The following is a 25,349-nucleotide window of genomic DNA, read 5'->3' as shown; positions in this document are numbered from 1 at the left end:
CCGAGGACCGAGCCCTGGGGGACCCCAACAGCAAGGGGAAGAGGAGGGGAGGTAGAGCCAGCAAAGGAGACACTGAAGGAGCGGTCAGATAGGTAGGAGGAGAACCAGGAGAGAGCAGTATCCTTTAGGCCGATGGAGCGAAGCATACTGAGGAGGAGTTTGTGGTCAACAGTGTCAAACACTGCGGAGAGGTCGAGGAGGATCAGTAGGGAGTAATCCCCCCTCGGTTTGGCTGTCAGTAGGTCATTGGATACCCTTGTAAGGGCAGTTTCTGTCGAGTGTTGGGGTCGGAAGCCAGACTGTAGGGGGTCTAGGAGAGAGTGCTCTGATAGGTGGCTTACAAGGCGGGAGTTGCTTAAATCAGACATTTTCTTTTAAAATTATGGGATAGTTTAACCCCGAGTGATTTTTATCGCCCACTACAAGAGCAGGAACTTGCTGACAGCCGGATGAGGGCTCGCTTTTATTGTGACCCGGCTGTATATTTTATGGCCGCACTCTGCAATACATATAAGGTGTTCAAAAGCTTTTATTACATTTTTTTTTCAAGTGGGAGAACCCCCCCCCCCCCCCCTTTTTTCCCAAAATTAACTTTCTTATGTGGATTAGTGCAATTTATACCAAACTTTATATAGATTCCAAAAAAACATTTTTACTCCTTTTTGTACAATTAAAAACACGCTTTTAGAGAACACAAATAAAACTGCGTCGCTGCAGAACATTTTTATTTTTCCACTTCTGTGAGGGCTTGTTTTTTGTAGATTTCATTGGCACCATTTTCAGGTACATAGGGTTTTTGGATTGCTTCTTTACTGCATTTTTTTGAAAAAAAAATAGCAATTCTGACATTTCTTTTTTAAATTTCATTTTTAGGGCGTTCACATGTGAGAAAAATAACAAAATCTTTTCATTGTCTTTGTTGCGACGAATGAGGTGATATCTAATATGTGCTGCTTTAAAAAAAAACTAATGTAGGCATTTTAAAAGGGATTTGAGGGCTAAAGACAGGATTGTTCGATTGGTAGGGCAGTACACTGCATTACTTATGTAGTGCATTGTACTATGCCTATAACATCAGCATAGGTGGGGCCTAATAGGCTGAGTTAGATGGCAGACATTGAAGTCTTTGTCAGGCCTCCGGCTGCCATGGGAACCCATTGGTACCTTGTGATTGGATAAGGAGGGAGCCCAGGTCTGATTTTGTGTTCCAATCAGCTCTGCTATGGCTCCTATTGTTATGTTTTAGATGGTATACAGCTGTTCATGATACATTACTGCAGTAATAAGATGGTATATGAGCAGTCATCGCACATTACTGCAGTTTGTGTATTTCTCTATGGAGTCTTCTATGTGACTCCCCATTGGCTGCAGAGGTCAGGTGGGAGATCTGGAGGACTTGAGATCATAGAGAGCTGCAAGCTGGAGAGCAATTCAAGTGGTAGTGAGCCTTAAGAGAGAGCGGCCAAAGGAGTGAGAAGTCGTCTTGGAGAGCCATGTGAGACGTGTCCTGGGAATCTGTGCCTCTTAGAGAGAGTCAGCGGCACACGAAAGCAGGCAGCCGGTGTTTGAGAAGCGCAACTCCATAATGTACCAGAACCGACATTGCTGAGAGGACAAAGCTGCAGGGGCTACAACTATAGTCTGCTCCAAAGGATTCACATCATCCTGCCGCTCTGCATATTGGGTGACCCCAACAAACATCCAAAGATTCACTTACATTACTGTACCAACCACGCTGGAGATACGTAAGTGAGGTTGGCCCTCAAGAAAAGGCCCGGCGTGTGCACACGGGTAGTGACTTCAACACAGACCTGCCAGTTAAATATGTGAACTCTAGCGGACACCAAAGGAACACATATTCATCTGCTAGTTGCATACAAGTTATCGGACGACCCTGGCATTACTTTTGGACTGTTCCGGGTGACTGCCACCACTGGGTTGAAATTCGGGGTGATCCTACCCCGTGTTCTACAGTGAACTGTGCCGCAGATCTCTCATTTCTAAGAGATTGTTTCCATCCCCCACTCCCGTTACAGTTGAGCATGCTCTTAGGCTGGGCTTCACACCGGACGGATTTGCCACAGACATTCCATGCAGAACTTCTCTCCTCAGGTCCTAATCTCGGGAATAGCCAGCCATGTGGACCAGATTGGGCACAAATCTCATCCACACAGGGCGGCCAATCCGTCGTGGCAAAGCTGGGCGGAATCGGCGATGGCGGATTGATAGACGCAGCATGTTAATTCTTTTTTTTTTCCTCTGCAGCCTCACTCCTCTCTATGGGGAGAGAAAGCTGCAATGAATGCCGGTGGCCGAACTGCGGGTTTGAAGCTGCGGCTCTCCCGTGGAAATCTAGCGGCTTTTCGGTGCAGCCAAGCTGCGAGATTTCCATCCCATGGGAACCCAGCCTTAGAGTCAGTTGGGTTGTCTAACGTTTCTCAATAGCCGTACATTGCTCATCCATTAACAGAAGCTTCTACGGCAACATCATCTCCAAAGTTATTGGCTAAGAAACAGACTGTTGTAATCCTGATGTTTGCTCCCTGTGTCGCCTGCTCCTATCAATTGCATTGGGGGGTGCCAGTGGGTGCCAGGAAGCACACCCCCATCACCCGCTTCCATACTGCAGTTGCTATTGATTGTGGCATATACGGAGTTAGACTTCCAGGATCTACTCTGTTCCTGGCGGTTGGAGCAGGAGCCGGGCAGTAATCAGCCACCACCTTAAAAAGAGGAGTCTGCGGGCTTAAACCCCGTAAGTTAGGTCAATAAATAGGCATATTGTCAGCCACCAGCGGGTTAAGCCCCGCCCCTGTTAATGCCACGATTAACCCAGGAACGCCTCTTTATAGCACCAACCATGCACCTCATGCAGTTTGTGTTCTCCCATCACTTGCCTGCACACACATCGCCTCACCTCCCAAGTAGCGCACAGATCCGTCTTGTGATACAGGAACTTCCCGTTTCCATCTCTTGGATATGTTTCATCGCCCGGCTGCAAAAGATACAATGTCAGCGGCAGTGGTCACTTATTGGGCAGAATCACAGAATGAAACATGATATTACTTTGCAAACTTTCTGCATAAGACATAGCAGCAATGTGGGATAAGTTGGGGTCCACCCCTTGGGGGAGGGGGAGTCCTTTTGATTCCTACTTTGCATTGGAAGTTGAGTGATGGCTGTTAGTAACCAGTATAGACAAAGGAGAGGCCGGGTGTGCAAGTCTATGGGAGTAACAGAAATGGCCAAAGAAGTTCTGTCTGTAACCATGACTATGCTGGACAGGTCTGAATATACACTGGATCCCCATCTAATAGCGCATTGAACCTTCTTTGGCCCTCAGGACCATGGCAATTCTCTGTGGCATCCACCACAAGTATCAGAGGACCCAGGTTGCACTAAGAAAAGCTTCCCCCACCATTACTCCACCTCCACCAGCCTGACAGGAAGGGGTCATCGGTTCATGCTGCTTGCACCAAATTCTGACTTTCCCATCAGCACGGTGCAGCAGAACTCTAGACCCATCTGACCAGGAGATGTTTTCCCGCTGCTCAGTGATACAAGTTTTGCGCTCTTTTGCCGTTGGAGTCTTTCTGTTTCTCTTAGACACAATGGTGATGGAACTGGTCGCCCGCTGTTATAGCCTATCTGTGCGGAGGAACGGTGAGTTGTGCGTTCGGACACGTTAGTTGGAGCTCCAGCGTTGTATTCCGCTGAGTGTGCGGCCTGTTGGTCAGAACGATTCCTGACATCCTCCTCCGACCCCTTTCAGTGATGAGTTGTTTCCCTGCAGAGGATCTCCTCTCGCTGGATGTTTTCTTCGATCGCGCCATTCTTGGTATATTCCCCCCACTGTTACATGAGGAAACACCACAAGGTTTTCAGTGAAATCCTGGCTCGGACCAGCTTAGCACCAATGACCCGGCCTCCAAAGTCATTCGGATTGATGATTTTCCCAAGTGGCCATTCAATATACCGTGTGGCCGTATTGCAGCCACTGCACAGCTTTCAATGCAAAATGGAGGTCATGGAATCGGCATCTACCAAAGTTTTTATCTTCTGGATCTGCCATAAAGATCTGTGGTCAGAAAACCCTTAAAGAAAAATCACAAAGTGAATCACAGTAAAAAGTAAGACTGATGATCTTCTAAGAGGTTTACCTTGAAGGCCATCGGCAGCTCGACTATATACAAATCCACATAATCCAAACCTAATGTTCTCAATGTCTTTTCCAAGGTTGGTCGAACAAGTTCTGGGGGGTGACAGGTATTCCAAAGCTGAAACAATGAAAATATAAGGAAAAGTTTAAAAATTCAGTTTTACAAATCAAATCTGACGAATCTCGAAGAACAACCAGTTAACATGCGAAGTGAAGATGCATTTCTATGGCAGAAAATGAACATATTTGAGGTTCTGGAAGAAAATCCCTTAAAACGCATTCAGCTATTTGTGTCTGTGGACAGAAGCCACGAGGCACAGCCAAGAGTTGTCTGGTGGGTCATAGAATTCCTGGAAATTCAGGAGGACCGGAAATAGTCTTGTAGGACCAGGAGTTCTTCCAACCAGAAAACCAATGATTTGTCCTTCTCTCCTCTTGGAAAAGGTCATGACAGACTGTGATTGGCAGAAGAGCCGCTAAAAGAGCCATCTGCCAGGAGAAGATTCGATTACTCATCCGTTTACTGAAAGTTTTCTTCTTAGTACTGAGAGTTGCTCCTGGGGTAGAAGAGGATTTTTTTCTTGGCCAAGGCTAAACTATCGTTGGCTTGCATAAAACAAAATGAATGGGAATGTTTTCAACTTCTACAGACTCATCATGTTGTGAGGGGGGCACTGATGTAACATTATGTACTAGTCGACCCACCTACCTTTCCGCAGTAGTAGATGTCTTCTCTCTTCACCTTCCCTTCAGCTATGTTTGCTCTGATAGCCTCTCCAACCTCGTTCTCATTCTGATACACAAAAGCCCCATCAATGTGACGATATCCAATATCTATGGCCAAATTGACAGCTTGCAAGCAGGTTCCTTTAGGGGTCTGCAAGAGTCAAAATCAGTGTTACCAATAATGTAAAGCTGGAGTCCAAATTTATGTCAAACAACCCCCGTAAACTGTGTCATAACAAGAACTGTTCATCATCGGCTTCATTGACTGGGTATCTGTCTAGGATCAGCCAAAAATCACTATGTATGGTACTTAGCGTCAAGTAGAGTGGAGTGATGCCACCACCATAAGACTATAAAGCAGTTTCTTGTGCAGAAAGCCTTAATGTGCCACTGCCCAACGTGATGGATCAAGCTTCACCATTTGACAGTCTGATGGACTAATCAGGTTTTGGTCGATGCTTGGAGAACCCGCTGTTCGAATGTTTAGTGCCCACTATAAAAATGTTGGTGCAGCAGGAATAATTTGTTATCATTAATGCCACACTGATCCAACTGGTTGGGTTATAATAGTGCGAGCAATATACCATCCTCCTGAGACAACCCTTTGACACCCATCATCAGTACCTAACATTTAAAATGTTCTTGCAGCCAAAAGGGCCAATGGGATGATTCTCTTGCTGATTCCACTACATTCCAAGTAACTGGTGAGGGTCACAATGGCCCTGGAAATATGCCATAAATGTCTATCCAGAGACAATCCCATCCATCTTCAATATGTCTGCCCAAACACTCTATTGATATTCAGACCAGTTGAGCTAACAGGAGATGAAATGGTACCACAACATTTTATCACTGCTGCCACCTCATTCTACAAAATGTTGGAAGTCCTAATAGTCCTAGTGATCTATCATTAATATGTCAGCAATATATCAATGTGCACAATATATTGACAAAAGTAATAGAACCCCCACCAATCCAATCCTGTGCTCTCAGGCGAAGGGGGACATACAAATGGGATGTGTGAGCATTAAGTATAAAGGAGAACATCACCCAGGCACATCCTAGTACAGAACCCATCAGAATGTCACAATGTGAAGTTGACAGCCTTCCAACAGGATATGGTGGTGGGATGTCACCTGAAAAACCAATCCGTACGGAACATTGTAGAACATTTGGACATTTCAGAGTCCACTGTTGGCAATGTTGTTCGGAAATGGAAACCATCTGGTGCAGCCAATGTGCAAGACCTCGTAAACTGGCAGAACGTGGACACCGAAGCCTTGTATGAGCTGTGAAGCCATCACACAGATTGTCTGATGAAATGCAAGCCATTGGAACATTCAGTAGCACCAGGACCATCTGTAGGAAACTGTATGCAAAGGGTTACCATGAATGAGCGGAGGCACAAGCCCAACATCACAGCAGTGAATGGACAAGGCATCTGCAATGGGGCTTGGAGCATCATTCTTGGTCTGTAAATGAGTGGAAGCAAGTGTTGTGGACAGATAAGTCACAGGATACCATCTTCCGATTGGATGGCCGCACTTGGGTGTAGCTGTTGTCTGGAGAATGGTCTCTACATGACTGCATTGTCCCAACAGCAAAGTTTGGAGAAGCTTCTGTTATGGTGGGGGGGGGGGGGGGGTTTATGCTGGGAAGGACTAAGTGCATTGGTTATAGTGAAGGCCACCCTCAATGGACACAGAGACATTCCGGACAATGTGGCATTACCTAACCTGTGACAATACTTTGGTACAGCTCTGTGTCTCTACAAACATGATGGAGCAGCTTGTCATGCAGCACACATTGAGGCTTGGCTTGAGGAGCTGAACATCTGCAAACTTCATTGGCCAGCCCAAAGTCTAGATCTCAATTCCATCGGGGATCTATGGGACGAACTAAAACGTTGTATCTGTGTATGCCCAAGACAGCCAAGAAACGCGCATCACCTAAAGCTCTTTTAGACGAATGAAGACAAATTGTCCACGCATCCATGAGAATTTTGTGTGAAGCATGCCGAGGAGGGTTACTGCAGTCATTGAGACCAAAGGCGGCCGAACACGGGATTGAAAAATGTGAATAAAATCAAATTTCACCACTTTGTATGCGGTGAGGGCGACAATGGGCTTAGCATTATGTCAACATCCTGAAGCTACCTTTGTGGCACCCAATATCAATGCCCAACCTCTTTTACACTCTTGGGATCAAATAGACATAAAGTCCCGCAGCCATGTCCCAAAGAGCCTTGGGAAAGCGAAGAAAACAGGCTGTTCTACTCGGTGCGGTAAACCTCCAAATTGCTTCTCATGGTTTTGGAATGAGATCCTTGTTAATAACGTACGCGTCGCGTCAAGTGCCAACATGGCCATGCAATTTCTGCAGGGTGCAAAGGGTCTTGTTAGAGTTGAAGCCATGACCTCACCCGTCCCGGCCTGTAGGAACTCCATAATGCCACTGTGCCCAGCAGTAAAAAGAGTGACGCAAACAATTTAAGGTAAAACCAACCAGCTGTTCAGGACCTGGAGTTACTGGAGTTGTTCGAGCTGGGTTATTTCAGGCCCAGGACATTTTGCTGATGAAGTACAAAAACTGCCGTAGGGTGTCCTCACCGCACTGTAGATAACATCAAACATCTTGAGATTGCTTCATTCATAATTCAGTGTGAAGTCATAAGGAGCAAAGTCACAGGGTATAGATGGACATCAAACACTATTGTCAGCTCTATAATAGAGCTTTGTATGGCATAGAGCGCTCCCTCACTCCGGTGGCCCCCGGCCAACAAACTGTTGACCAAGTAGATTATCCAGATTATTGTGTTTAATGATTTATTCCACTTAAAGGTGTCTTATTTTATTCTGCTCTAGAAACAGCGCCATCCTTGTCCGTGGGCCAGATCTAGTACTGCAGATTGCACTGAAGTGAATGGGGCTGAGCTGCAGTACCAAACATCAGCCACTAGTTAACACAAATTGAAGGAGATCAATCATGAATTGGTGGTGATGGTGATACTGATGGCCTCTTTGGGATAAAGAATGATGGATAGCAGCTAAACCACCCTGGTGTGGAATAGAACTGTATAGGGCCTCCGCATCCAGGGTGGCAAGGAGTGTGCCAGGGTTGGCAGAAATCCCCTCTAGCTGCCTTAGGAGGTCCGTTGTATCTCTCACGTGAGAGGGTAATGCCGTCACCAAGGGCCTCAGGATCTCGTCAACCTAACAGCCTGCATTCTGTGTCAAATCGGGGTCCTTTTAGCGGATACAGCCCGGTGGTCACTTTTGGCAGTGCATAGAATGTCGCTATCCTCGGGCAATCAGACGTTATAAACTTCAGTTCGTTATCATTTATGCACTTCATTTCCTTTGCTTCTAGAAGTAGTTTTTTCAGGGTTCTTGGTAGACTCTCGTGGGGTCACTTCTTAGACTCACATAGGTGTCTATCCTGTAGTATCGCTCAGCACATTTCTTCCTATTTTCTTCATCCAATATTACTATATTGCCGGCCATATCAGACATTTTAATTATCATCTTATTATTTTCCAAGGCTTTCAGAGCTTCCACCTCCGGTCCACTCATATTCCCTGATTTATATCTCTTTGGTTTGAGTTCACGAAGTACCAGCTTCTCGAAAATATCAATTTCCGGACAATGTATCTGTGGGGGGTTAGACCTCTTTGGTCGTTTCAAAGTAGTATGCTGGTAATCATTATCTTCTTCGTTCCCCAGACTTCGTGGAGCGCGTAAACCTGGAATATCCGGGGTAGTTAGGTCAGATTCCTCAGCCAGTTTCTTATCTTTGGCAATAACGTGCTTTTTCCATCTTAACCTTCTGGTGAAGAGGGAGATGTCCTTCGCCCAGGCGAATGGCTGGTACCCGGTCATGGGACGAAGGACAGCCCCCTCTCCAATACCCCAGCTTCATTAGCACTCAGGTCACGGCTGGACATTTTATCTGAAGGGTTAGATTCAATAGTCGTCTTGGGATGTGCTGACTTCAAGTTAGTAGTTGGTTCCGTTAGTGAGGAGGTTGGAGATCGCAATGTCCCGTCAAATAACAGTGTGCAATAGGTTGTTCAAGGAACCCTTCGGCATTCTGCCTCGCTCGTCCTCTTCCATGATGCGGTCTCCGCCCCCGATTTTCTCGTGGTGGCAATGGTCGGGATCTAGGATATCGAGATCCGTCTGTATCCGAAGGATCTCAGTCAGATGAACTCTATTCCGTCAGATGGTACTCTGGGATTTGTGGGGATTTTATTCTCGTGAAGGTCCTGCAGGCCCCTTGGCAATAGATGAGGTTTCATCTCTTTATATCCTGTAGGGCGCTGAATAAACTCGGGATCAGCAGAGAATGGTTTTACTTTACAGATTCTTCCAGAGTTTTCTGATTTTTTTTTTTCATCAATGTTGCTTTTTCCTCTTCTGAGAGTAAATTAATTAGTTTTAGTGAGAATTGTATTGATTCCTCTTCCCATTTCTTTATGAATTCCTTGTTTTTAGTACAACGTGGCGGGGTGGTATCGGGCTCCTCAGGCCTCTTGGTACTGTTTTAGTTTCTGCATACTTCGGTAGTCCCTGTACCTCCCACCAACATACTCGTTGTAGTCATGCATAAGATTTTTGCAGCTCGTGCTTATAGAGGCGCTTTGCAACTGAAAATTACCTCCGTCTTCCGAGAAGACAGACCCTGCTTCTGTTAGCCATTGTGTGGAGCTGATACTTAATGACAAAACCCTGCCATATCAATTATAATTCATCACAGAGGCAAAAATCTATTCAAGTAGTCCGGCCCTTACAGTACAGAGGAAATAAGTAAAACTAAATGTTACTGTAATTCATTAACATAGACCCCATAGGGAGCACCAACCAAACATGTGCAGCCCTCCAGGACTATGTGGGGATGCTATTCCCCCATTCTAATCAGTAGGCCACCCTGATGTATATTAGTGGAGAGAGATCAATTATGTTCCAACACCCCACTTCTGGGAATGTTCTACTGGTTCCTGGTTATTAGGCGATCGGGTCACCTCCCATCACTCATACCAATTCTTCATGAACCTGGATGGTGGATTGTCTCCTTCATAGATACCTGCCACTATTCCCCCATGGGTGCTGCTGATATAGCTGATTGTCTCACCAAACTACAGTTTCCGGACTTCGTGTCTCACTTCATATATATCTTCTGTATTTCGTATCCAACTTCATATATACCTTCTATATACCTTCGACGCGTTTCCCCGCTAGTTACGCGGTTCATCAGGAAGTATATTTATTCCCTTATAGACGGGTTTAGGAAATAAACACAGAATAGATTCCTAATAGATTGTATCTTCTAATCAACACATTTAGGTCATTCTGCTCAATCGACCCTAAGATGGATCATGCCCAATATTCCACTTAGTCGCTTAAATGTCATTGGGAGCGGTATAATGCCTCATTTGGTGATATGGCTCGTCAGGAGGAGGGGGTTTATATAGTGTAAAGGTGGACCATGGATAAACTAATGTCGTGTATGACTGATTAGTCTCCAGCTGGTCAAACCTAGGACATATTTATGGATTTTATGGCTTAAACCACTCAGTTCACCAATATCCCCCATTAATAGGTCTCGGCTCCTCTGGTTTTGGTGTGAGCTTCGTATTACTTTGTTGCTGTAGTGTAACCTTGTTGGTATGGATTCCTCAGAGGTGATAATATACAATAGGAGGGATCAATGAGTTTCACTATGCCTGTTGGAGAAGTGGTTTAATAAAATAATATCCCTGCCCTAAGATGTTGGAATCAGGGAATCCTCAGCAGAGGGGTTCATGTAACCAGAGGATAAAGCCAGCCGGCAGGATGGTGGATAATATCCCCCCAGAGGTGGTTACAAGAGGATGTTCTGTGGGGATCATTAGTGGATATCTTGTATTGACTGGCGTTATGATGCAAGTCCCTACATTGAGGTAAAGCACAATCTCAGATAATGATGGCTACATATATGAGGCTACGTAATTCACACTTTACTAGATTTTGCTGGCTGTATAGAACATATTGTCCCCTTCTCCAGCAAAGGTTCCCCCCATAAGCAAACAGATATAAGGGTAAAGAAAAAGACAGCAGCTCATAGCCTTGATGGTAGGCTAGAGTATATATATAGCCGGCAGCTCATAGCCTTGATGGTAGGCTAGAGTGTATATATAGACGGCAGCTCATAGCCTTGATGGTAGGCTGGAGTGTGTGTATGTGTATATATATATATATATATATATATATATATATATATATGACGGCAGCTCATAGCCTTGATGGTAGGCTAGAGTATATATATAGACGGCAGCTCATAGCCTTGATGGTAGGCTGGAGTATATATATAGACGGCAGCTCATAACCTTGATGGTAGGCTGGAGTATATATATAGACGGCAGCTCATAGCCTTGGTGGTAGGCTAGAGTATATATATAGACGGCAGCTCATAGCCTTGGTGGTAGGCTAGAGTATATAAAGCCGGCAGCTCATAGCCTTGATGGTAGGCTGGAGTATATATATAGACGGCAGCTCATAGCCTTGATGGTAGGCTAGAGTGTATATATATATATATATATATATATATAGACGACAGCTCATAGCCTTGATGGTAGGCTAGAGTATATATATATTGCTGGCAGCTCATAGCCTTAGTGGTAGGCTAGAGTGTATATATATAGATGGCAGCTCATAGCCTTGATGGTAGGCTAGATATATATATATATATATATATATATATATATATATATATATATATATATATATAGCCGGCAGCTCATAGCCTTGGTGGTAGGCTAGAGTATATATATAGCCGATTGATTGATTGATCTCCTTCAATTTGTGTTAACTCACAATTTTTTCATCTTTAACTCTGAGTACTTCCACCAGCTCAGGGGTACAGTGATGGGGACGGCATGTGCCCCATTGTACGCAAATTTGTACCTGGGCTGGTGGGAGAGAGAGGTATTTTTGCCGAAGAAAACATCAAGTGGTCACGCGCTACACTTTGTAATTTATAATCGATCATAGTCTGCTAAGAACGCCACTTCATCATCCTTCCAATATCACAAGTATAATGTATTAAATCTATTAAATAGCTCTGCTATACAATATCTAGATATTCGTATATAAAAATAATGCGCTACACTCTGTAGTTTATAATCGATAATAGTTCGCTAGGGACGCTACTCAATCATTTCCCAAGTATCACAAGTATAATGTATTAAATAGCTCTGCTATACAATATCTAAATACCTTAAATCTAATATGATGTATCTGTACTATACAAACTACGGGAGATCTATGACCATACTGTGAGATCTATGACCATACTGTGAGATCTATGAACATACTGTGAGATCTATGACCATACTGTGAGATCTATGACCATACTGTGAGATCTATGACCATACTGTGAGATCTATGACCATACTGTGAGATCTATGACCATACTGTGAGATCTATGAACATACTGTGAGATCTATGACCATACTGTGAGATCTGTGACCATACTGTGAGATCTGTGACCATACTGTGAGATCTATGACCATACTGTGAGATCTGTGACCATACTGTGAGATCTGTGACCATACTGTGAGATCTATGACCATACTGTGAGATCTATGACCATACTGTGAGATCTATGAACATACTGTGAGATCTATGAACATACTGTGAGATCTATGACCATACTGTGAGATTTATGAACATACTGTGAGATCTGTGACCATACTGTGAGATCTATGACCATACTGTGAGATCTATGACCATACTGTGAGATCTATGAACATACCGTGAGATCTATGACCATACTGTGAGATCTATGACCATACTGTGAGATTTATGACCATACTGTGAGATCTGTGACCATACACTCCTATTACCAAAACACTGAAAATAAAATAAACCTAGCATCATTAGATTTTGTCTACCACCTCATGTAGACCCGGCGGGCGCAGGGCATGGAGCCTATGGATCCAGTACATCTCTCCGTAATCCATTGATGGATTTGGTCTCTATATGTTCCAGTGATGTCACAGTCATCTTAACCATCCGCGCTCTGGTGATCATTGAAGCGGTTCGGTATGCTGCGAGTCCGCAGGTTCTTGGTTATATTTAGTCGGTGATTATTAATCCGTGACTTTAGTTTATTTTTTGTACGGCCGATATATGTTAATTTGCAGGGACATGCGATCAGGTAGATTACCCTCAGTGTGGTAAGACATGGACTGATGAATAAAGAATATTTTAGTGTTCTATCCGACTTCAGTTCTTTATGGGCTATGAGAGAACAGCCTTACATTGTTTATGATGTGATCGCCGACTAAATATAACCAAGAACCTGCGGACTTGTAGCATACCGAACCCCTTCAATGATCAGCAGAGCGCAGATGGTTAAGATGACTGTGACATCACTGGAACATATAGAGACCAAATCCATCAATGGATTACGGAGAGATGCATTGGATCCATAGGCTCCATGCCCTGTGCCCGCCGGGTCTAAATGAGGTGGTAGACAAAATCTAATGATGCTAGGTTTATATTATTTTCTGTGTTTTGGTAATAGGGGTATATGGTCATAGATCTCACAGTATGGTCATAGATCTCACAGTATGTTCATAGATCTCACAGTATGTTCATAGATCTCACAGTATGGTCATAGATCTCACAGTATGGTCATAGATCTCACAGTATGGTCATAGATCTCACAGTATGGTCATAGATCTCACAGTATGGTCATAGATCTCACAGTATGTTCATAGATCTCACAGTATGTTCATAGATCTCACAGTATGTTCATAGATCTCACAGTATGTTCATAGATCTCACAGTATGTTCATAGATCTCACAGTATGTTCATAGATCTCACAGTATGGTCATAGATCTCACAGTATGTTCATAGATCTCACAGTATGGTCATAGATCTCACAGTATGGTCATAGATCTCACAGTATGTTCATAGATCTCACAGTATGTTCATAGATCTCACAGTATGTTCATAGATCTCACAGTATGGTCATAGATCTCACAGTATGGTCATAGATCTCACAGTATGTTCATAGATCTCACAGTATGGTCATAGATCTCACAGTATGGTCATAGATCTCACAGTATGTTCATAGATCTCACAGTATGGTCATAGATCTCACAGTATGGTCATAGATCTCACAGTATGTTCATAGATCTCACAGTATGTTCATAGATCTCACAGTATGGTCATAGATCTCACAGTATGGTCATAGATCTCACAGTATGGTCATAGATCTCACAGTATGGTCATAGATCTCACAGTATGTTCATAGATCTCACAGTATGGTCATAGATCTCACAGTATGGTCATAGATCTCCACAGTATGTTCATAGATCTCACAGTATGGTCATAGATCTCACAGTATGGTCATAGATCTCACAGTATGTTCATAGATCTCACAGTATGTTCATAGATCTCACAGTATGTTCATAGATCTCACAGTATGTTCATAGATCTCACAGTATGGTCATAGATCTCACAGTATGGTCATAGATCTCACAGTATGGTCATAGATCTCACAGTATGTTCATAGATCTCACAGTATGGTCATAGATCTCACAGTATGGTCATAGATCTCACAGTATGGTCATAGATCTCACAGTATGTTCATAGATCTCACAGTATGTTCATAGATCTCACAGTATGGTCATAGATCTCACAGTATGGTCATAGATCTCACAGTATGTTCATAGATCTCACAGTATGGTCATAGATCTCACAGTATGGTCATAGATCTCACAGTATGTTCATAGATCTCACAGTATGGTCATAGATCTCACAGTATGGTCATAGATCTCACAGTATGTTCATAGATCTCACAGTATGGTCATAGATCTCACAGTATGGTCATAGATCTCACAGTATGTTCATAGATCTCACAGTATGTTCATAGATCTCACAGTATGGTCATAGATCTCACAGTATGTTCATAGATCTCACAGTATGTTCATAGATCTCAAAGTATGTTCATAGATCTCACAGTATGGTCACAGATCTCACAGTATGTTCATAGATCTCACAGTATGTTCATAGATCTCACAGTATGTTCATAGATCTCACAGTATGGTCATAGATCTCACAGTATGTTCATAGATCTCACAGTATGGTCATAGATCTCACAGTATGGTCATAGATCTCACAGTATGTTCATAGATCTCACAGTATGGTCATAGATCTCGCAGTATGGTCATAGATCTCGCAGGATGTTCATAGATCTCACAGTATGTTCATAGATCTCACAGTATGTTCATAGATCTCACAGTATGTTCATAGATCTCACAGTATGGTCATAGATCTCACAGTATGTTCATAGATCTCACAGTATGGTCATAGATCTCACAGTATGGTCATAGATCTCACAGTATGTTCATAGATCTCACAGTATGTTCATAGATCTCACAGTATGGTCATAGATCTCACAGTATGGTCATAGATCTCACAGTATGTTCATAGATCTCACAGTATGTTCATAGATCTCACAGTATGGTCATAGATCTCACAGTATGTTCATAGATCTCACAGTATGGTCATAGATCTCACAGTATGTTCATAGATCTCACAGTATGGTCATAGATCTCACAGTATGTTCATAGATCTCACAGTATGGTCATAGATCTCACAGTATGTTCATAGATCTCACAGTATGGTCATAGATCTCACAGTATGTTCATAGATCTCACAGTATGGTCATAGATCTCACAGTATGGTCATAGATCTCACAGTATGGTCATAGATCTCACAGTATGTTCATAGATCTCACAGTATGGTCATAGATCTCACAGTATGGTCATAGATCTCACAGTATGGTCATAGATCTCACAGTATGTTCATAGATCTCACAGTATGTGCATAGATCTCACAGTATGGTCATAGATCTCACAGTATGGTCATAGATCTCACAGTATGTTCATAGATCTCACAGTATGGTCATAGATCTCACAGTATGGTCATAGATCTCACAGTATGGTCATAGATCTCACAGTATGTTCATAGATCTCACAGTATGGTCATAGATCTCACAGTATGGTCATAGATCTCACAGTATGTTCATAGATCTCACAGTATGTTCATAGATCTCACAGTATGTTCATAGATCTCACAGTATGTTCATAGATCTCACAGTATGGTCATAGATCTCACAGTATGGTCATAGATCTCACAGTATGTTCATAGATCTCACAGTATGTTCATAGATCTCACAGTATGGTCATAGATCTCACAGTATGGTCATAGATCTCACAGTATGTTCATAGATCTCACAGTATGGTCATAGATCTCACAGTATGTTCATAGATCTCACAGTATGTTCATAGATCTCACAGTATGGTCATAGATCTCACAGTATGTTCATAGATCTCACAGTATGGTCATAGATCTCACAGTATGGTCATAGATCTCACAGTATGGTCATAGATCTCACAGTATGTTCATAGATCTCACAGTATGTTCATAGATCTCACAGTATGGTCATAGATCTCACAGTATGTTCATAGATCTCACAGTATGGTCATAGATCTCACAGTATGGTCATAGATCTCACAGTATGGTCATAGATCTCACAGTATGGTCATAGATCTCACAGTATGGTCATAGATCTCACAGTATGGTCATAGATCTCACAGTATGTTCATAGATCTCACAGTATGTTCATAGATCTCACAGTATGTTCATAGATCTCACAGTATGGTCATAGATCTCACAGTATGGTCATAGATCTCACAGTATGGTCATAGATCTCACAGTATGGTCATAGATCTCACAGTATGGTCATAGATCTCACAGTATGGTCATAGATCTCACAGTATGGTCATAGATCTCACAGTATGTTCATAGATCTCACAGTATGTTCATAGATCTCACAGTATGGTCATAGATCTCACAGTATGGTCATAGATCTCACAGTATGTTCATAGATCTCACAGTATGTTCATAGATCTCACAGTATGTTCATAGATCTCACAGTATGGTCATAGATCTCACAGTATGGTCATAGATCTCACAGTATGGTCATAGATCTCACAGTATGGTCATAGATCTCACAGTATGGTCATAGATCTCACAGTATGTTCATAGATCTCACAGTATGTTCATAGATCTCACAGTATGGTCATAGATCTCCCGTAGTTTGTATACTACAGATACATCATATTAGATTTAAGGTATTTAGATATTGTATAGTAGAGCTATTTAATAGATTATACTTGTGATATTGGAAGGATGATGAAGGGGCGTTCTTAGCAGACTATGATCGATTATAAATTACAAAGTGTAGCGCCTTATTTTCTTATATATGAAAAAGTTTTTTAAACAATAATCGAAGATTTTATAACTTTTTTTCACTTTATTGTCATTTTCACGTTTCTTCCTCTGCTCCTGAATGTTCCTTAGTATGATACTATTGTTTAATATGAATGTATCATTCCTAGTTCAGACTAGTGCCCACGTAGATTCTGGCGGAGACTGCTGTCCATTAGAGGCAGTCTTAATAAAGTTTTATTGAAAGACGTGGAACGCAACGTGCGCTCCAAGTACCGCCTCTCCCCGACGTTACGATCAGTCAGGAGGCTCTACCCCGCCCCCTCCTGATTACATACTCACATGGACGTTCCTATATATGTTTCTGTGGTTTAAGTGTTTGGATGACCTTGAAAAAGGTGGATGTTCACCGAAACGCGTCGCTCCATTACTGTAATAAAATATTACGCTTGTATGGTCAAAACGTTATCCTCGGAGCGCGGATTTGTTTCTTCATTTTTATGCATTTTGTATACATCGAGCCCCGGTTAGCCGGTGAGCTTGTTAACCATCCTGCAGCTCTCCGTGTACCATCGGCTTGGGGATTGAAGTCCTGCTACAAGTCTACCTGGATTGTGCTGTCAGCGAGGTTCCTGTGTAAGGTTCTCCTCGCTTGGCACCAGCTGAGTTAACACTCATTTTTCCTATCTTGATAACAAATTAAGAATACACCTGGCGCATCTGTATAACATTTCTTATTTAGTTTTACTTATTTCATCTGTATTGTGAAAGGCCGTACTACTTCAATAGATTTTTGCCTCTGTGATTAAACATACAGATATATAAAGCCACCACTAGGGGGAGCTGACTACATATAGATATACACAGCTACCACTAGAGGGAGCTCACTACATAAAGATATATACAGCCACAACTATGGGGAGCTCACTACATACAGCTATATACAGCCACCACTAGGGAGAGCTCACTACATATAGATATATACAGCCACCACTAGGGGGAGCTCACTACATACAGACATATATAGCCACCACTAGGAGGAGCTAACTACATACAGATATATACAGCCACCACTAGGGAGAGCTCACTACATACAGATATATAAAGCCACCACTAGGGGGAGCTGACTACATATAGATATACACAGCTACCACTAGGGGGAGCTCACTACATACAGATAGATACAGACACCACTAGGAGGAGCTAACTACATACAGATATATACAGCCACCACTAGGGAGAGCTCACTACATACAGATATATACAGCCACCACTAGGGGGAGCTCACTACATACAGCTATATACAGCCACCACTAGGGAGAGCTCACTACATACAGATATATACAGCCACCACTAGGAGAAGCTCACTACATGCAGATATATACAGCCACCACTAGGAGAAGCTCACTACATACAGATATATACAGCCACCACTAGGAGGAGCTCACTACATACAGATATATACAGCCACCACTAGGGGGAGCTCACTACATACAGCTATATACAGCCACCACTAGGGAGAGCTCACTACATACAGCTATATACAGCCACCACTAGGGAGAGCTTCTGTATACAGATATATACAGCAAAGACTAGAGGGAGCTCTCTACATACAGATATATACAGCCACCACTAGGGGGAGCTCACTACATACAGCTATATACAGCCACCACTAGGGAGAGCTCACTACATACAGCTATATACAGCCACCACTAGGGAGAGCTTCTGTATACAGATATATACAGCAAAGACTAGAGGGAGCTCTCTACATACAGATAGATACAGACACCACTAGAGGGAGCTCTCTACATACAGGTATATACAGACACCACTAGGAGGAACTCCCTACATACAGATATATACAGCCACCACTAGGGGGAGCACACTGCATAAAGATATATACAGCCCCCACTACGCAGAGCTCACTACATACAGATATATACAGTCACCACTAAGGAGAGCTCACTACATACAGATAGATACAGACACCACTAGGAGGAGCTCACTACATACAGATATATACAGCCACCACTAGGGGGAGCTCACTACATACAGATATATACAGCCACCACTAGGGGGAGCTCACTACATAAAGATATATACAGCCACCACTAGGGGAAAATCACTGCATACAGCTATATACAGCCACCACTAGGGGGGCTCACTGTATACAGATATATAAAGCCACCACTAGGGGGAGCTCACTACATACAGATATATATATAGCCACCACTAGGGGGAGCTCGCTACATACAGACATATATAGCCACCAGTTGGGGAGCTCAATACATGCAGGTATACAGCCACCACTAGGGGAGCTCACTGCATACAGATATATACAGCCGCCAATAGAGGGCACTCCCTACATACAGATATATACAGACACCACTAGAGGGCGCTAACTCCATACAGATATATACAGACACCACTAGAGGAGCTCACTACATACAGATATATACAGACACCACTAGGGGGAGCTCACTACATACAGATATATACAGACACCACTAGGGGGAGCTCACTACATACAGCTATATACAGCCACCACTAGGGGGAGCTCACTGTATACAGATATATAAAGCCACCACTAGGGGGAGCTCGCTACATACAGATATATAAAGCCACCACTAGGGGGAGCTTGCTACATACAGACATATATAGCCACCAGTAGAGGAGCTCACTACATACAGATATATACAGCCACCACTAGGAGAGGCTCACTACATGCAGATATATACAGCCACCACTAGGGGTAGCTCACTGCATACAGATATATACAGCAACGACTAGAGGGAGCTCACTACATACAGATATATACAGACACCAGTAGAGGAGCTCGCTACATACAGATATATAGTGCCACCACTAGGGGGGCTCACTGTATACCGATATATAAAGCCACCACTAGGGGGAGCTCACTACATACAGATATATACAGCCACCACTAGAGGGCGCTCACTACATACAGATATATACAGCCACCACGAGGAGGAGCTCACTACATACAGATATATACAGCCACTACTACGGGAGCACACTACATACAGATATATACAGCCACCACTAGGGGGAGCTCCCAGCATACATATATATACAGCCACAACTAGAAGGAGCTCACTACATACAGATATATACAGCCACCACTAGAGGGAGCTCACTACATACAGATATATACAGCCACCACTAGGGAGAGCTCACTGCAAACAGATATATATAGCCACCACTAGGGGGCACTCCCTACATACAGATATATACAGCCACCACGAGAGGAGCTCACTACATACAGATATATACAGCCACCACTAGGAAGAGCTCACTGCATACAGATATGTATAGCAACCACTAGGGGGCACTCCCTACATACAGATATATACAGCCACCACTAGAGGGCGCTCACTACATACAGAGATATACAGCAACCGCTAGGAGGAGCTCCCTACATACAGATATATACAGCCACCAATAGGGGGAGCTCACTACATACAGATATATACAGCCACCACTAGAGAGAGCTCACTACATACAGATATATACAGCCACCGCTAGGAGGAGCTAACTACATACAGCTATATACAGCCACCGCTAGGAGGAGCTAACTACATACAGCTATATACAGCCACCGCTAGGGGGGCTCACTGTATACAGATATAAAAAGCCACCAGTAGGGGGAGCTCACTACATAAAGATATATACAGCCACCCCTAGGGGGAGCTCAATACATACAGATATATGCAGCCACTACTAGGGGGAGCTCACTACATACAGATATATACAGCCGCCACTAGAAGGCGCTCACTACATACAGATATATACAGACACTACTAGAGGGCGCTCACTACATACAGATATATACAGACACCACTAGGGGGAGCTCACTACATACAGATATATACAGCCACCACTAGGGGGAGCTCACTACATACAGATATATAAAGCCACCACTAGGGGGAGCTCGCTACATACAGATATATACAGCCACCACTAGAGGAGCACACTGTATACAGATATATACAGCTACCATAAGAGGGAGCTCACTACATACAGATATATACAGACACTACTAGAGGGCGCTCACTACATACAGATATATACAGACACCACTAGGGGGAGCTCACTACATACAGATATATACAGTCACCACTAGGGTGAGCTCCCTACATACAGATATATACAGCCACCACTAGGGGGAGCTCACTGCATACAGATATATACAGACACCACTAGGGAGAGCTTCTGTATACAGATATATACAGACACCACTAGGGGGAGCTCACTACATACAGCTATATACAGCCACCACTAGGGAGAGCTCACTGTATACAGATATATAAAGCCACCACTAGGGGGAGCTTGCTACATACAGATATATAAAGCCACCACTAGGGGGAGCTTGCTACATACAGACATATATAGCCACCAGTAGAGGAGCTCACTACATACAGATATATACAGCCACCACTAGGAGAGGCTCACTACATGCAGATATATACAGCCACCACTAGGGGTAGCTCACTGCATACAGATATATACAGCAACGACTAGAGGGAGCTCACTACATACAGATATATACAGACACCAGTAGAGGAGCTCGCTACATACAGATATATAGTGCCACCACTAGGGGGGCTCACTGTATACCGATATATAAAGCCACCACTAGGGGGAGCTCACTACAAACAGATATATACAGCCACCACTAGAGGGCGCTCACTACATACAGATATATACAGCCACCACGAGGAGGAGCACACTACATACAGATATATACAGCCACCACTAGGGGGAGCTCCCAGCATACATATATATACAGCCACAACTAGAAGGAGCTCACTACATACAGATATATACAGCCACCACTAGAGGGAGCTCACTACATACAGATATATACAGCCACCACTAGGGAGAGCTCACTGCAAACAGATATATATAGCCACCACTAGGGGGCACTCCCTACATACAGATATATACAGCCACCACGAGAGGAGCTCACTACATACAGATATATACAGCCACCACTAGGAAGAGCTCACTGCATACAGATATATATAGCAACCACTAGGGGGCACTCCCTACATACAGATATATACAGCCACCACTAGAGGGCGCTCACTACATACAGAGATATACAGCAACCGCTAGGAGGAGCTCACTACATACAGATATATACAGCCACCACTAGGAGGAGCTCACTACATACAGATATATACAGCCACCACTAGGGGGAGCTCACTACATACAGATATATACAGCCACCACTAGGAGGAGCTCACTACATACAGATATATACAGCCACCAATAGGGGGAGCTCACTACATACAGATATATACAGCCACCGCTAGGAGGAGCTAACTACATACAGCTATATACAGCCACCGCTAGGAGGAGCTAACTACATACAGCTATATACAGCCACCGCTAGGGGGGCTCACTGTATACAGATATAAAAAGCCACCAGTAGGGGGAGCTCACTACATACAGATATATACAGCCGCCACTAGAAGGCGCTCACTACATACAGATATATACAGACACTACTAGAGGGCGCTCACTACATACAGATATATACAGACACCACTAGGGGGAGCTCACTACATACAGATATATACAGCCACCACTAGGGGGAGCTCACTACATACAGATATATAAAGCCACCACTAGGGGGAGCTCGCTACATACAGATATATACAGCCACCACTAGAGGAGCACACTGTATACAGATATATACAGCTACCATAAGAGGGAGCTCACTACATACAGATATATACAGACACTACTAGAGGGCGCTCACTACATACAGATATATACAGACACCACTAGGGGGAGCTCACTACATACAGATATATACAGCCACCACTAGGGGGAGCTCACTACATACAGATATATAAAGCCACCACTAGGGGGAGCTCGCTACATACAGATATAGAGCCACCACTAGAGGAGCACACTGTATACAGATATATACAGCTACCATAAGAGGGAGCTCACTACATACAGATATATACAGCCACCACTAGGGGGAGCTCACTACATACAGATATATACAGACACCACTAGGAAGAGCTCACTGCATACAGATATATATAGCAACCACTAGGGGGCACTCCCTACATACAGATATATACAGCCACCACTAGAGGGCGCTCACTACATACAGAGATATACAGCAACCGCTAGGAGGAGCTCACTACATACAGATATATACAGCCACCGCTAGGAGGAGCTAACTACATACAGCTATATACAGCCACCGCTAGGGGGGCTCACTGTATACAGATATAAAAAGCCACCAGTAGGGGGCGTTCACTACATAAAGATATATATAGCCACCACTAGGGAGAGCTCACTACATACAGATATATACAGCCACCACTAGGGGGAGCTCGCTACATACAGATAGATACAGCCACCACTAGGGGGAGCTCAATACATACAGATATATACAGCCACTACTAGGGGGAGCTCACTACATACAGATATATACAGCCGCCACTAGAAGGCGCTCACTACATACAGATATATACAGACACTACTAGAGGGCGCTCACTACATACAGATATATACAGCCACCACTAGGGGGAGCTCACTACATACAGATATATAAAGCCACCACTAGGGGGAGCTCGCTACATACAGATATATACAGCCACCACTAGGGGGAGCTCACTGCATACAGATATATACAGCCACCACTAGAGGAGCACACTGTATACAGATATATACAGCCACCACTAGGGGGAGCTCACTACATACAGATATATAAAGCCACCACTAGGGGGAGCTCGCTACATACAGATATATACAGCCACCACTAGGGGGAGCTCACTGCATACAGATATATACAGCCACCACTAGAGGAGCACACTGTATACAGATATATACAGCTACCATAAGAGGGAGCTCACTACATACAGATATATACAGCCACCACTAGGGGGAGCTCCCTACATACAGATATATACAGCTACCGCTAGGGGGAGCTCACTACATACAGATATATATATAGCCACCACTACCGTAGGAGGAGCTCACTACATAGAGATATATACAGCCACCACTAGAGGGCGCTCACTACATACAGATATATACAGCCACCACTAGAGGGCGCTCACTCCATACAGATATATGCAGCCACCACTAGAGGGCGCTCACTACATACAGATATATATAGCCACCACTAGAGGGCGCTCACTACATACAGGTATATACAGACACCACTAGGAGGAGCTCACTACATGCAGATATATACAGCCACCACTAGGGAGAGCTCACTACATACAGATATATACAGCCACCACTAGGAGAAGCTCACTACATACAGATATATACAGCCACCACTAGGAGGAGCTCACTACATACAGATATATACAGCCACCACTAGAAGGAGCTCACTGCATACAGATATGTATAGCCACCAGTAGGGGAGAGCTCACTACATACAGATATATACAGCCACCACTAGGGAGAGCTCACTACATACAGATATATACAGCCACCACTAGAGGGCGCTCACTACATACAGATGTATAAAGCCACTACTAGGGGGAGCTCACTACATACAGATATATACAGCCACCACTAGAGGGAGCTCACTACATACAAATATATACAGCCACCAATAGGGGAAGCTCATTACATACAAATATATACAGCCACCAATAGGGGAAGCTCATTACATACAGATATATACAGCCACCACTAGAGGGCGCTCACTACATACAGATATATACAGCCACCACTAGGGAGAGCTCACTGCATACAGATATATATAGCCACGACTAGGGGGCACTCCCTACATACAGATATATACAGCCACCACTAGAGGAGCTCACTACATACAGATATATACAGCCAACACTAGGAAGAGCTCACTGCATACAGATATATATAGCCAACACTAGGGGGCACTCCCTACATACAGATATATACAGCCACCACTAGGAGGAGCTCACTACATACAGATATATATAGCCAACACTAGGGGGCACTCCCTACATACAGATATATACAGCCACCACTAGGAGGAGCTCACTACATACCGATATATACAGCCACCACTAGAGAGCGCTCACTACATACAGAGATATACAGCAACTGCTAGGAGGAGCTAAATACATACAGCTATATACAGCCACCGCTAGGGGGGCTCACTGTATATAGATATATAAAGCCACCAGTAGGG

At 43.7% G+C, this 25,349-nt stretch overlaps 1 protein-coding gene across 1 annotated transcript in view; it reads right to left on the bottom strand.

The window, feature by feature from the left end:
• The window catches only part of AKR1D1 (aldo-keto reductase family 1 member D1), a 51,458-nt gene that overhangs the window by 3,943 nt on the left and 22,166 nt on the right, over positions 1-25,349 (bottom strand). Inside the window, exons 2-4 of the mRNA XM_066590152.1 lie at positions 4,869-5,036; positions 4,161-4,277; positions 2,918-2,995 (exon numbers count right to left, since the gene is read on the bottom strand). Of these exons, the coding sequence (XP_066446249.1) occupies positions 2,918-2,995; positions 4,161-4,277; positions 4,869-5,036 (363 nt within the window). The remainder of the gene's footprint in view (positions 1-2,917; positions 2,996-4,160; positions 4,278-4,868; positions 5,037-25,349) is intronic.

This window comes from Eleutherodactylus coqui, chromosome 2 (genome assembly GCF_035609145.1).
Source record: "Eleutherodactylus coqui strain aEleCoq1 chromosome 2, aEleCoq1.hap1, whole genome shotgun sequence".
Classification (NCBI taxonomy): Eukaryota; Metazoa; Chordata; class Amphibia; order Anura; family Eleutherodactylidae; genus Eleutherodactylus; species Eleutherodactylus coqui.
The sequence above is the reverse complement of the archived record's forward strand: the minus strand, read 5'-3'. Positions and strand labels throughout refer to the sequence as shown.